This window comes from Drosophila suzukii, chromosome 3 (assembly GCF_043229965.1).
Source record: "Drosophila suzukii chromosome 3, CBGP_Dsuzu_IsoJpt1.0, whole genome shotgun sequence".
NCBI classification, from domain to species: Eukaryota; Metazoa; Arthropoda; class Insecta; order Diptera; family Drosophilidae; genus Drosophila; species Drosophila suzukii.
Window position 1 is genome coordinate 85,420,170 of NC_092082.1, and position 13,804 is coordinate 85,433,973.

The following is a 13,804-nucleotide window of genomic DNA, read 5'->3' on the forward strand; positions in this document are numbered from 1 at the left end:
GCAAAGGTATAAGCCGGGTCTTAAACCAGGTGGGTGTCCCCGCTATAAACATAGTGTAATCGAAGAATATCAAAAAATAGTCGTTTTTCTCACATCACTATCACTAACTTTTGTTTACATTCCACCGAGGTGGCTGAATTTTTAAATGAATTTGTGAAGAAATTATCAGGAACGTCTGATCCTGTCCTGAATGTGTTGAATTTTATACGGAAATCCTTGATTTCCAGCTCCTCGCTGTCCACTGCTGCCCAGGATGAACGCGTCCAGCTTGCCAGTAGTGCTGATGAAGTGCAGGATCTGTCTGGCAGATTCCGAGGAAGACACAATGAGTTCCCTGTTCGAACATCCTGCCGAAGGTGAGGATTCCCTGAACGAGAAGGTTGAGTTTTGCTGCGGTATCAAGGTGAGTTTCCAGGGGGAGTTGCATCAGTACCTTTTATTACTACCATTAATCCCCCAGGTCCGCCAATCCTCTATGATGCCCGAAAAGGCCTGTGGCACCTGCAGCGAGTTCGTGCAAATGTGGTTTAACTTTCGCCAGATGTGCCTGAATTCGCAGGTCTACTGGGAAACGAATTGTCCGGACTTGGAGAGACCGGAGGCTCTGGCCCAGGCCAGCGATAGCGAATACATGGAGTACCTTTACGAAAAACTGCAGCTGAATTTGCGCCCTGTAACACACAACACAGAGGAGATCGTCCAAACGGTGGAGCAGGAAGAGCAACTGGAGGATGAAACCCAAGATCTCCTCGACGGGATTATCATAAACGAACCGATCGAGGACGAAAATGAGCCCGTTAAGGAGAACTCGGAACAAATTTTGATTTCCCACCTCGACGCCTATGTTAATGATCCGGAAATGGAGGAGATCATTGAAGATAACGGTGAGCTCGTCGATGACTCGAGCCTTCTGAACGACGAGTTCTATGAGATTGACTACGAGCAGGAGGAACTCCACCAAGGAGACTATCTTTCGCTCACTCCCTCGCCTGATCCAAGCTCCGAGCAGAACGAACGCAAGCGAGGAAGGCCCCCCAAGCCGGTCAATGGCAGGACAGGAAGGCCCCGAAAGCCGGACCACGAACTCAAGTGCAAGCGCAGGGAGGTCAAACCCAAGAAAAAGGCGACAAAGTCTGCGAGCGAGGATCAGTTTATGTGCAATTTGTGCGGCAATATGTATAACAAGAAATCAGCTTTCTCGGCCCACATGGTGACACATTCGGAGTATAAACCACATCAGTGCGAGTGAGTAAATGGTGGAGTACTTTAATCCTTAACAACGAAAATATTCAATTGCATTGCAGAATCTGTCCCAAATCCTTTCGACAAATGGGCGAGCTGCGGGCCCACATTCGTCGTCACACGGGCGAGCGTCCCTACAAGTGCATGTACTGCGAGCGCCATTTTTACGATCGGAGCGAACGGGTCCGCCACGAGCGGGTGCACACCAATACGCGTCCTTACGCCTGCCAGGAGTGCGGCAAGACCTTCACGCACACTGCCATCCTCAAGAACCACATACTGGTGCACTCCGGCGAGAGGAATTACAAGTAGGTCATATAACTTTCAAGAGATTTTAAATTCTAATCTCCGCGTTTCAGCTGCGACGTATGCTCCAAGTCATTTACCCTGCTGCACCAGCTGAAAGCCCACCTGCTGACGCTCACACATCGCACCAAAATGGAGCAAGCCGTTTCCAGAGCCGCGAACTACATGCAAAGTTAATGCGCCACAATAGATTTCCCAGTAGGCTAGAAAAAATGTCACTTTTGTCATAAACTATTATATGTATTTATAAGCTATTCCATCAGTTCGCTATACTTCATAGCCAACGTCACGCCCATGAGGTGCGCATGCGTCTTCTCGTGCGCCGAGAGCTGGTGCTTCAGGCGGAAGTCCTTGTCGCAGATGAGGCACTTGTGGGGCTTATCTGAAGAGTGGAGGAGGTAGTGGGCCTTACGGGAGGTGGACAGCGAAAAGGACTTTCCGCAAATGTGGCAAGCGTAGGGTTTCTCATTCGTGTGCATACTGCAAGATTTTTAGAATTAGAATATATTAAAAGTAAAAGAGTAGTAGCACGATCAAATTTTAAATAAATCGTATTAAAAAGGGTCTACAATTGAGAAATATCATACCGTTCGTGCTTGCGATGAGTGCTGGAGTCGGCGAATCGCCGCGGGCAGTGGTTACATTTATAGGGTTTCTCGCCCGTGTGGGTTCGCATGTGTGTTTTAAGGTTGCAGGCGGCTCTGAAGGACTTTTGGCAAACCCTAAAAAAATAGTTTTGTTGGTTGATCCTTAGTTGTAATTGATAAAATATACGCTACACTCACTCGCACTCGTGGGCTTTTTCTCTGCGGTGCAATTGCATGTGCACATTAAGTTGAGATATACGAGGATATGTGTTGTTACAGATCCTGCATCTGTACTTGTCTGGCACGCAGACCACGCCCAGATCTACCTCGTATTCGAGGGCTGCCTCCGACTTTTGGGACTCCTCACTGGTCTCCTGAATGCTGTCTACAACCAAGTTTCCTTCCTGAGATGATGTTTCCAAATCGTTGTCGTCGTTTTCCTCCTTGTCCAAATCACCGATGGTGTAGTCTCCCTGGACAGGGTTTTCCTCGTTTTCCGCATTGACATTTAGAACATACACAAAATCACCTGGCTCCTCTTGGGATAAAGATTTCTTAATGGGTATAAAATCAACAGGTTCGTCTTTGGTTTTCTTTTCCTGGGATGTTTCTGGACTCCCCTCAGTCTTAAGGATTATTGGCTTCTCTTCTATGAGTCTCCCTGCAATGTTTTGTTTCCGGGAACGCTTTTTCTGGTCGGCTGGCGTATCCTCGTTCTCCAGGGTCTGAAAAGAGGCTGCCGAGGACATTGTTTGGCGGACGAGGGTCCTCAGGTGCTCGTCGGACCGTTTGCACTCGCGGAGGAAGCGATCCACCTCCTCCAGCCTGTCCAAACAATCCCAGCATATCTGATCCGGCAGTCCATCGTCGGGTTCCACCTGGCGGAGGAGTATTAAATGAAAAAATGGTCTAGAAACCAAACTAATATAGTGCACTCACTTCTAAGCCAGCATACGAGGCCAACAGTTTCTGGGCATCAGATTCGAAGATGGACTGCAGCTCGTTTCCTTTTTTGCGGCAAGTGCGGCACATGCTCCACTTTATGCTGATTTCCATAGTTATTTTAGAAATTCCCCCATTTGCGTCAAATACCGATTCAAATGCCAGATTCCAGAGCTGTGCAGGGTTGTCAGGAACCCGATAGTGGTGGTGCGTGCGATAGTTGTCAACTACCGTTCTAACTAAATATATCGATTTCTTATATTTTATTTTATTTGGAAAAAATTTAAATATAAATGAAGGTAATATATTTTTAAAATTTTTAATTTGAGTACTTATGTAATTTTAAATTTTAAAACATTTAATTACCCACATGACATTAAAAAATCTTTAAAATTAAAAAATTAATAAGTGTTAATAAATTTGTTCCCACCAATCGATGTGCCGATAAGAAGGTCGATAGCCACTCATCGTTTTGCGCATCTGACAACCCTGGGAAAAGTTCCAAGACAAGACGCTGTCCTGTTATTTTCAGAATTGCAACCATACGGACGGCGAGGACGAGCAAAATCATGCCCGAGTACATGCTGTGCAGGATCTGCTTGACGGAGGACATCAACTCGGAGGCGATGGCGCCCCTGTTCGACGACGAGGACGCCCAGTGCCGGGAGCTGGTGCGCAAGATCGAGGAAGTGGGCAGCATCAAGGTACATGTGGATGTGGAGGCACCTGCCACCCGAACTCTGCGGCTAATCCAGCTCTGATTTTTTCAGCTAGTGCCGCTGCAGAACATCCCGAGCATGCTGTGCTACAGCTGCGTGGAGCGGCTGACCAGTGCCCACAAGTTCCGGGAGCTGTGCCAGGAGAGCGAGCGAACGTTTGCCACCAATGTGGTTAAGGTATGTGAGCAATCCATACACCCCTATCCCAATAAAGGTGTTTATGCTTATTCACCTTGCCAGGCCGAGATGAAGTCGGAGCCCACGGACGAGGTGGCACACATAGTAGCGGACCACATCGAGTACATCTATGAGTCGGCCAACGATTTCATCGACGGCGTGGAGGAGGACATCGAGATGGAGAACATGATGGAGGAGCGCCTGGAGGACGCCACTGTGGATACGTCCGAGTCCTTCGAGATTAACACTGTGGTGGACGACCTGGACGACAATGACCTGCTGGTGCCCAATAGCACCGATAGCGACTACCAGCCCAGCGAGCGCTGCCGCAAGCCCAAGGTGCGGAAGACGCGGATGAGCAAACGCGGACGTGGACGACCCCGCGGCTCTGGCTCGGGACATCGACGTAGCCTTAGCGGGGACCGACCTGCTGTGCAATCCAGCTGCAAATCCTCGCCCGAGGAGTCCTCCACAAACATCATGTGCGAGATTTGCGGCAATATCTACTCCAAGCGGGCGGCCCTCAACATCCATATGCGCCGTCACTTGGCCGACAAGCCATTCGAATGCGAGTGAGTATCCAATAAAGGTTACTCAATGTAATATAAGAACTAAGCAAATGTTAATCCCCTACAGAATCTGCGGCAAAACCTTTGCGGGTCCATCCGAGCTGAATCGTCATATCAGAGTGCACACGGGCGAGAAACCATTTACGTGTAAATTCTGCAACCGCTCGTTTGCGGACCGCAGCTCCAACATTCGTCATGAAAGGTGAGTGCTCCTATTCATCGAGAGGTGTCTATTAACAACTTGAATGGTTCCTCTTTCAGAACCCACACGAACGAGCGACCCTTCACTTGTTCCACCTGCGGCAAGGCATTTTCCTACTCCAATGTGCTAAAGAACCACATGCTCACCCACACGGGCGAGAAACCTTTCCTGTACGGTTTATAGTGAACATTCCTCAAGCTTAGATCATCTTAATTTGTATTTAATACAATTTTTCAGTTGCCGCCCCTGCAACAAGACCTTCTCCCGCAAGCATCAGCTGGAGCAGCACATCGGCACGATGACCCACCAACAGACCGTTAGGAACCACCAGAACAATGAACCTATGCGGCACTCAGAGATCTACTAGTCTTAAAATTTGCAATTAACGTTTGCATAGATAAATGTATTTTTAAATATAGAGATTGTATAATAAAGAGAGTACAAATGGTCCGAGCCGGATGTGAAAAATAAAATTTTTTGGAATATTGGAGAAATATTACTTGGAACGAGAAAAAACACATTTTTATAAGCACATTAATATTTTTATTAAAATTCGTAATTACACTCACTAATAGTTAATACTTGTGTTATCTTTAAAAGATTATCTTGTATTTCAAATCTGCAAATTATAATGAGACTTTCAAAGCTGGACGTTCAATAGTAACATCAACAAATTCCTTACAAGGATGAATTTAGGATGACTCTGGATTGCGTATATAGTTAAGTGTTTTTGTGTTTTAATTGATGACTCAATTCTGACATTTTGTGCAAGGCGGGATTCAGTTATAGTATATTCTTATGGAAGCTAGAATTTGACAAAAAATCGACTGTTTTCAACATCAATAAATGCCATTAGGAATGACACTGGATTAATTATACTTGTGATTAACATGAATATCGTTGTCTTCAAAGGACACAGAATAATGTTATAATGTTAACTTTTAGAACTTAAATAACTTTTTACCAATAGATAGTATATTGGAAGGACCCATAATAATGTTGTAATGTTAAGTTTTAGAACTCAAATAGTTTCTTACCAATAGATAATATCAAAAAAGAACTATAATATAATGACTAGGGAGGTGACTAAACTTTAAAGATGCCAGCTTCCTGAGCTGCTTCCGCCTCCTCGGCTTTTTCCTTATGAATACTGGTAGACAGATGGGTCCTCAGATGGGAGATCCGCTGGAAGTGCTTCTGACAAACGTAGCAGCTGGAAAATCGAAGAAAATACAATGTAAAATGTGCGTAGACTTGGCTCAAATCGAAATGCCTACTAGTGCTTCCGTACGGCGATGTGGGACATCTTGTGCTGGCTGAGACATCCGGCACTCACGAAGCTCTTCTCGCAGATGTCGCATTTGAAGCCGCGCTCGTTCCGGTGGCGGCGATGGTGCTCCTGACGGGAACTGGTGTCGGAGAACCGACGTGGACAGTAGTTGCACATGTAGGGTTGCTCGCCAGTGTGGATACGGCTATGACGCGTTAGTTCCTTCCGAGTGGCAAAGCTTTTTCCACACTCCCTAGCGAAAAGAAAATATCTTAACGAGATGGTGTGCATATATTTAAGATCGATTAATATACTCAAAATCGCAGTGGAAGTCCTTGATGCCCGTGTGCCTGAGCTTGTGCTCCAGAAAGTTCGCCCTGTTGTTGATGGATTTGCCGCAATCATCGCAGACAAATGGACCAGTATTACCAATTGGTTTCTTGGAGCTTATTGGCGCTCTGACTGGTGCTGCACGAGTCTTTGAAAAATTTTGGACTTCCGGAGTCAAAATGGCTTCGTCCAATTCAAGCTCAATTTGGTCATCGTCAATATCTTCATGGGAAATCGGTTCCTTAGGGAAATCCTTGCCGGTAGACTCAGCCCTCTCCTGGTTCTGCTTCTCGGAAATGATGCAGCGCTGGCGGAACTTAATAGCTGCCTGCAGATCGCCCAAGCAAACCATGCACATGTTGCTGGATAGTTCTTTCTTGCAACTTAGCTGGAAATTATAAATAACAAAATATGTAAGGGCCTTGATTAATAAATATATTCTTAGCCTTTACCTCGACTCCAGTGATGGAAAGAATTTGACGGATCAGATGACCATTTTCTGGGTCAAAAAGATTGATTGGAGCATCAATTCCAGAGCAAATGCGGCAACTTAAAATACGCATATTTTGGTTTTTCGCGAATTTTAAAAAATTGCCTTTTGTTTACTTCGTTGCGGATCTTTACAGGGTGCCCAGTGCAAATCACTGTATTGCCGGAAACACGAGCGTTGGCTAAAGCTTATGCGAGGGGATCAATCTCTTGTTTTACATTTTTTGAACATTTATTAAATTTATAAAAGCACAAATATTCCTTTCTATTTTTACTTACTTTTTGAGTTTTGCTCTTGCACTCTTTAAACCCCCTTACTACAGCCATGTGCACGCCACGGTTATCGTTATCGGCGATAAAGAAACAGCTGCTCCGCATATGTATGTAACCGACGCGACTGCGTTTGTGTATGCAATTTGTTTATATTTGGATTAACTCGAATAAAACTTATATTTTCTGGATTTCCAATAAACATAATGACGCGTCAGTGCCGGACCTGCGGAAGCGTCATTTACAACGCAAAGGCCAAGAATCTCTTCCATATCGAAAACGCCGAGATGCTGCAAAACCTCTGTCTTATATCTGGCGCCATGGTAAAAATTATGTTTTAACTTGTTTTCTTTTCAAGGTCTGTCAAATATTCATTAATTACAGCTCCACAATGATCCGAAACTGCCCAGTTGCATATGCGCCTGCTGTATGCTCGACCTGAACCAGGCGATTGTGTTCCGAGAACGCTGCATCCAAACACAGGAGGATCTCCTCCAGCAATTGGCAAATCGGGAACAGGAAGTCCAGGATCCCGCCACAGACTGTGAGGATGAGAAGGAGGCAGATGTTAAGAATGAAGTTGATGTGGGCAAGTTGGTATTGCCCTTGCCGCCCGATGAATTGGACGATCCGTTCGAGGAAGTCGAGGAATATGAATACTTTGAAGAATTTGGAGATCTTGATGGGCTTGAGGAGGCGAACGACGTGGAGGTGGGCGAAGAGGTGGCACACGATGCCGAATCGCTGGTCTCAAGTGTGCAGAAGGAGTTCGAGAGCATTTACAACGACGAAAGTACCGAAGACAACAAGGATTTCACTGAGGATCCAAGCAACTACGATGAGATTGAGGATGAAAGTGACGGATTCTCGCAAGATTCATCACAGCCCGAGTCAAAGCGCGGGCGAGGTCGCCCCAGAGGAAGTACTGTCACCACGGAGACGACGTCCACGAAACCCAAGCGGAAGAAACAGTACGTCACATGGAAGAACTTGACCGCGGATCAGATGATCGAGCGAAAGCGGCAGCAGCGAAAACGCGACTGCGTTTGCGAACAATGCGGCAGACACTTCACCGACCAGAGCAACTTCAAGCTGCACATGCTTCGGCACACGGGCATGAAGAACTTCGCCTGCCGGGAGTGCGGAAAGCGGTTCTACACCGATCATCTCATGTCACTGCACCAGAGGATCGTCCACCAGGGCGAACGGCCCTACGCCTGCCGGCTTTGCAATAAGACCTTTCACAATAGCACCACTCGCGTCATCCACGAAAGGTGAGTGAAATTATCCTGCGTATATTAGTACCCGTCAAAGTTGTTACAATAAAATTTACCTTTCCAGAGTTCACACCAATGCCAAACCATACGCCTGCCATCATTGCGACAAGAGCTTTAGCTCGGCCTCCGGACGCAAGCGGCACGAACTGATTCACACAGGTGTGCGGGCCTTTTCGTAGGTATAACTCATATGTTTTGGCGCTCTGGAAGTTAACACAGTTCGATTTGCAGCTGTACTATCTGCGAACAGACCTTCCAGCGTAACACTCACCTAAAGGCCCACCTGCAGTCCAAGTTTCACATTGTAAAGGCGAGAGCCAATGGCGAGGAAGAGCCGCTAGATTGAACAACTGTTCCGCCTGAAAAGTGTAGTAAATATAAGTTCTTGAAAAAAAAAGTTCAAAAATCTTTTTAATTTGGGAATTGAATTACGATAACTACTGCGCTCCCCTATCAAAATATCGATAGACGCTCCGATAAGTTTCTAAAGTGGCAACGCTAACAGGCTTATATATCCTTGGGCGAAAAGGTTTTTGATGAATAGTTTGTGACTTTTTAGATGGTTTAATTATAGATTTAAAAGAAGGTAAGTAAAAAGCTGAAAGGTATTTGTTTTATTTAAATAAATAATCTTTTAACGGATGTGTGCATTTCACTTTCCAGTTGCCAGACTATGGTATCTTTTGGCGCTTCAGCGACGGTCACACCGCTAAAATTTCGTTTTTTTTGTCGACAATTTGACATTTGATTTCTCTTAAGACCTAATTAAACGAAATAACGTGGGTGTCGGCAAGGATTTAAGGATTCCAGACGACAGTTAAAGGAAGCTAATTCCGCCCCCAGAGAAAGTTCCCCTTCGCCCGATTGCACTGTGCGAAAAACCGGTTGTTGACCTTCGGCAGCATGGAGCGTCGTCGCTTTAACATGAGCAGCATGTCTCCCATGGCGGATTCCACGCGGATCGACGCGTCGCTGATGTGAGTAACCACCTGTCGGTCTGGTTGACATTTCTTTCGTATACTAATCAATTGTGCTTTCCTTTCAGAAGCAATCGCCCTTCGGCCGCCAGTTTCTTGAGGGGACTGAGTCACAAGGGCGGAAACACCACGCTTAATGGCACCCGCACCCCGGAAAGGTCCTTGATGAACCACACGGCCACCTCGCCCAGCAGCATATCGCGACAGAAACTGAACCTCAGCCAGATAGATCCCAGGTAAGAGAATTACACCATGTGGCGAAAGTACAGCTTTCAGGGAAATGGGGTTTGGGGATGCATAATAGCTTATCAAAATTATCCAATTAATAAGATCTCTCCCATCTTACAGAACCTTTGCCGATGTCCATAGTAGCGGACTGGCCTCCCGCATTGTGGCCTACCACGAGAGCAGCCTTGGAGGACGCAGTGGTCTGCAGCGCAGCATGTCCGCCAGCAATCTGTACAACCCATTGACGCAGCCGCGCAGAGCGCCATCCTCCCCGATACCTTACAAGTCCAGGGTGCCTCCACTTTCGATGACCCAGATTGCACCACCGGAACGCAGCTTCTATTCCGGTAACACGCTGCCCAGCCTGCTGCGCTCCAATTCCCTGGCTGGAGTAGTGCAGAAGACAAGCGAGCAGGAGCAGTTGTCGCGAGAGAACCGACCCATCCTGCACCCACCGCATCCGCAGCACGAGAGCGAACCCACTAGGAGCGTGCTGGAGGAGCTCAAGGAGATCTCCCGGAAGCGCATCAACACTGGTGTAAGTCCTCATCAATCCTTTCAAAGGGACACCTGCTTAGGCTTGGCTTGTTTTCAGGATGCCCAGCCGCCGCATGACTTTACGAAAAGAAGTTGCCAGCGGGGTGTGGACTTTGTGGACCATCACCGCCACCAACAGCAGCTGCACCAGTTGCAGCAGCAGCAAAGTCAGTCCTTCAAAAGGCAGCGTGAGCTGACCGTGTCGGTTCCGCTCAGGCATCATTCGACATCTCTGGCGGCAGCTCCGCCTTCTGCATTGCAGCATTTGCACTCCAATGGCAGCATCTCGCCCACACAGTCGCCGGAGCAGCTGGCCAAGCGACCCAACTGCAGCTACAATAACGACATTGCCTCCTCGCTGAGCTCCAGTCGGCGTCATAGCAACAAGCGGAAGCTGTTCGACATGCGCGAGAGTTTCCAACAGAGTAAAAACGAGACACTCGGCAGTGGAAGCTCACCCGAGAACTCGCCTGGGGAAAATGTGGCCAAAATACAGCGTAAAGTGAATGCAGAATCTGTCAGCAAGACTATGAGTATGCCCGTTCCAACTGTTCCGGCAGTTCCTGCCTCGCGGGCCATTTCGGCACCTCCTATCCAAAGAGCAGAGCAGCGATCTGTGGAGGTTCCGCCTGCGACGGAAAAGCCCAAGCTTACCCTCTTCAACGCGCGACAGTCGCATACGAAGGCGGAACCACCGCGACAGGATCTGAGCAGCCCCGAGGTGGATGCCGGGGAATATGCCGGCATTCAGTTCGTGAAGCCGAAGCAGCAGAATTCCATGTTGGGTGTTAAGAATCCCAGCGTAGAGCGCACACACAAGACCAAGCTGGCTATAATGCTGAGTGGTTTGAAGGGCGAACTGTACCAGGGTGAGCCGGACGAATTAGATAACCCAGCGCCAGCCTCAGCTCCAGCGCCAGCGCCTGCTACCCTTCCAACGCCCATCAAACCCATCATAGCGTCGCCTGTTACTACAGCCACATCGACCGCGACTTCCACTGCCACCGTGTCACCTACAGCTCCCAGCAAGCCGGTTATATTAAGTAACCAGATTATCAAGCCAGCGGAAACAACAACCACAAGTACCTCAAATGCAGTGCCCAAACTAGTGTTTGGTCAGCCTGCGGCACCCGCTTCTGCAGCAGGAGAGGCACCAAAAACCACCGACAAAGTCCCTGCGGCACCAACAGAAATCCCTGCCAAGTTCGAATTGATAGCCAAACCCGTAACACCAGCAACATCCGCTCAACCATTGATCACCTTCGGCACACCGAAATCCTCAGCTCCAGCCACACTATCATTTGGAAATCCCTCCAATACCACCATAACTACGACTACTACCACCATTAGCACTAGTATGACTACCTCAAAGCCCATATTCTCGTTCGGACAGGCGCCTGCCAATGGTCCAACAGTAGGCGCTTCTACTGGGTTCAAACTGGACAGCCCTGCGACAACAGCAGCAACCACAACTAATTCGGGAGCGCCAGTCACATCAACAACAACTTTCGGAATAACTGTACCAAAATCGACCGCAACTGTCGCTCCCACAACAACTCCATCCATAAGTTTCGACAAGCCGGTTCCAACCATGGAAGGATCAGGACCCGCCAGCAGCAATAGTCCTGCAACAGCAACAATATCACCATTTGGAGCAGGAGCACCCGCAGCCAAGCCAATATTTGCCTTTGGACAGTCGGGCAATGCAAGCTCAGGAACTCCGACTAGTAGCGAAAATGGACCCGCAGCACCCAAACCTGCTGTATTTACTTTTGACGGCAACCCCGCTCAAACATCTCGAATGGCGCCAACATCGCTGTTTGGCAGCCAACCGCAAGCAACAGGAAACTCCTTTGGAGGCGCTTTCAATCAGCCCGTGGCTACCAAACCTGAGCCAGCTAAGACGGGCATCTTTGGAAATCCGGAGAACAGCTTTGGAAACGCATTTAAACCACCAGCAGATGTCGCAGCAACAACTGCCGCTGACCTCCCCAAGCCATTTGGGTTTTCAGCCACTACAACCGTGGCTAGTGGAGCCCCATCGGCCACGAATCTCTTTACCTTTGGAGGGTCAACAGCAGCCACTTCAAAGCCAGCGGAGCCAGCTCCAACTAACAACCAAAACAATCCCTTTGGTCAAAGTGCAGCCACAACCACCCCCTTTGCGTTTGGAGGAACAGCCGCTCCAGCCGCAGGAGCTATTGGAAATAAGGATAACAAATCAGTGTTTGCATTTGGAGGAGGAGGAGGAGACAACTCAGCAGCCAAACCCAGCGCGGTATTCAGCTTTGGAGGCACGGACAAGAGTGCTCCACCTGCCTTTGGCAGCGTAGCAACATCGGTATCTTCAGCAACAACGGCGCCTACAAACAACGCCTTTGGATTTGGCACAGCACCGAAGACTTCAACACCCATGTTTGGCAGTGGAACAGCCCAACAAAACCCGGCTCCCGCTGTGGCAGCCACTAAACCCTTTGCATTTGGTGGTGCCCAGCAAGCACCAGCATCGTCAGCTCCGCCACCTTCAGGAGGATTTTCATTTGCCGCCGTTGCGGCCAAAAATACCACGGAAACCGCTGGATCAAATGTATTTGGCAGCCCCGCCAACGCCAGCAAGCCAAGCTTCAACTTTGGTGGAAGCACCGTCAACCAAGCAGGAACAGCGTCACCAGCAGGTGGCTTCTCTTTTGCCACACCCACCAAGAAGGAGGAGCCTGCGGGCAACAGCATGTTTGGAAGTCCCAACACGGGAATAGTGAAACCTAATTTCAGTTTTTCAAGCAACAATCCGACCACACAATCAACAGCTCCTAGTCCAGCACCCAGCTTTGGAGGATTCGGAGCTCCAGCAGCAGCAGCACCAGCTGCCACAAACAATCAGAACAAACCCTTCGCATTTGGAGGCAACAACACGGCATCTGCTCCCAGTCCAGCGCAGCCCATGGGAGGCAACCTTTTCGCCAGTGCAGTGGCAGCTACTCATAACCAAGCGAAGCCGGGTGGCTTTTCCTTCGGTGGAACCAAGAGCAATGCCAGTACGACAGCCGGAAACGCTCCCTTCTCGTTTGGAGGAGCAGCTGCCGGGGGCATCGCATCACCGCCCAGCAATCAAAGCATGAATACCGCAAAGCCGTTCAGCTTTGGTGGTGCTGGCGGCAATCCGGCTCCCAATGTCTTTGCCAGTCCAGCCCCTTCGCCGGCGGCCAACAACCCTGCCGGAGCCTTCAGCTTCGGTGGCGCTAGTCCGGCCCAGCAGGCGAACGCCGGCAACGTGTTCGTCCCAGCGCCCAGCACGCCGGAGGGTCGACCCATCCGTAAAGCCACCCGGCGGCTGCAAAAATAGGTTCGCGTTAATGTCCCAACTTAATGTTTATAGATTATTGTTTTGCTAGTTAAATTATTGTTTTTTATACCAGACAGTAAATGGATTTAATAAAGTCGTTGGCAATCCGATTTGTAATATATATATGTATCCATCGACTCTGGTTCGGTTCTGTGAAATGTAATTGACAGACTTTTGATCGGATTGTCACTAAAGAATGTAGAGTTAAAAACGTATCATCTAAAAATATATAAGAAATATAAACAATAAAGTATGAACTCTGAAGTGTTCGATTTAAATTTGAAATGTGTCTTTAATTTAGTTTATTGTCTGATAAACTAAAAAAGAAACGCTTATTCC

At 48.2% G+C, this 13,804-nt stretch overlaps 6 protein-coding genes across 7 annotated transcripts; 4 read left to right on the forward strand and 2 right to left on the reverse strand.

Moving 5' to 3' along the window:
- The first annotated feature begins 128 nt into the window (after nucleotides 1-128).
- On the forward strand, nucleotides 129-1,802 carry LOC108011675 (zinc finger protein 2). Its single transcript, XM_036818438.3, has 4 exons — nucleotides 129-403; nucleotides 461-1,245; nucleotides 1,305-1,550; nucleotides 1,602-1,802. The coding sequence occupies exons 1-4, from the start codon at nucleotides 254-256 to the stop codon at nucleotides 1,723-1,725; spliced, it is 1,305 nt and encodes a 434-aa protein (XP_036674333.3). The 5' UTR covers nucleotides 129-253; the 3' UTR covers nucleotides 1,726-1,802.
- Zaf1 (ZAD and Architectural Function 1) lies at nucleotides 1,768-3,261 on the reverse strand. The gene is made up of 4 exons (XM_065866010.2): nucleotides 3,075-3,261; nucleotides 2,334-3,013; nucleotides 2,136-2,270; nucleotides 1,768-2,028 (listed from the first exon to the last, which is right to left on the reverse strand). The coding sequence occupies exons 1-4, from the start codon at nucleotides 3,189-3,191 to the stop codon at nucleotides 1,800-1,802; spliced, it is 1,161 nt and encodes a 386-aa protein (XP_065722082.2). The 5' UTR covers nucleotides 3,192-3,261; the 3' UTR covers nucleotides 1,768-1,799.
- A 311-nt stretch (nucleotides 3,262-3,572) lies between these two features.
- On the forward strand, nucleotides 3,573-5,217 carry LOC108011680 (transcription factor Ouib). The gene is made up of 6 exons (XM_036818564.3): nucleotides 3,573-3,781; nucleotides 3,848-3,973; nucleotides 4,037-4,545; nucleotides 4,610-4,744; nucleotides 4,804-4,914; nucleotides 4,982-5,217. Exons 1-6 carry the CDS (start codon nucleotides 3,647-3,649, stop codon nucleotides 5,109-5,111), a joined length of 1,146 nt encoding a protein of 381 aa, XP_036674459.3. The 5' UTR covers nucleotides 3,573-3,646; the 3' UTR covers nucleotides 5,112-5,217.
- A 47-nt stretch (nucleotides 5,218-5,264) lies between these two features.
- LOC108011673 (zinc finger protein 454) lies at nucleotides 5,265-6,983 on the reverse strand. The gene is made up of 4 exons (XM_036818565.3): nucleotides 6,797-6,983; nucleotides 6,329-6,732; nucleotides 6,022-6,267; nucleotides 5,265-5,957 (listed from the first exon to the last, which is right to left on the reverse strand). Exons 1-4 carry the CDS (start codon nucleotides 6,905-6,907, stop codon nucleotides 5,831-5,833), a joined length of 888 nt encoding a protein of 295 aa, XP_036674460.3. The 5' UTR covers nucleotides 6,908-6,983; the 3' UTR covers nucleotides 5,265-5,830.
- A 219-nt stretch (nucleotides 6,984-7,202) lies between these two features.
- LOC108011672 (transcription factor Ouib) lies at nucleotides 7,203-8,770 on the forward strand. Its single transcript, XM_036818739.3, has 4 exons — nucleotides 7,203-7,426; nucleotides 7,488-8,377; nucleotides 8,445-8,555; nucleotides 8,612-8,770. Exons 1-4 carry the CDS (start codon nucleotides 7,310-7,312, stop codon nucleotides 8,724-8,726), a joined length of 1,233 nt encoding a protein of 410 aa, XP_036674634.3. The 5' UTR covers nucleotides 7,203-7,309; the 3' UTR covers nucleotides 8,727-8,770.
- A 301-nt stretch (nucleotides 8,771-9,071) lies between these two features.
- LOC108011681 (putative nuclear envelope pore membrane protein POM 121B) lies at nucleotides 9,072-13,750 on the forward strand. Of its 2 annotated transcripts, none has more exons than XM_065865997.2 (4): nucleotides 9,072-9,357; nucleotides 9,429-9,593; nucleotides 9,706-10,123; nucleotides 10,181-13,750. In XM_065865997.2, exons 1-4 carry the CDS (start codon nucleotides 9,284-9,286, stop codon nucleotides 13,463-13,465), a joined length of 3,942 nt encoding a protein of 1,313 aa, XP_065722069.2. In that variant the 5' UTR covers nucleotides 9,072-9,283; the 3' UTR covers nucleotides 13,466-13,750. The 2 variants fall into 2 exon arrangements, with proteins under 2 accessions (XP_065722069.2, XP_016932371.4); XM_017076882.4 differs by having other exon boundaries at nucleotides 9,073-9,357; nucleotides 9,426-9,593.
- Nucleotides 13,751-13,804: the final 54 nt, after the last annotated feature.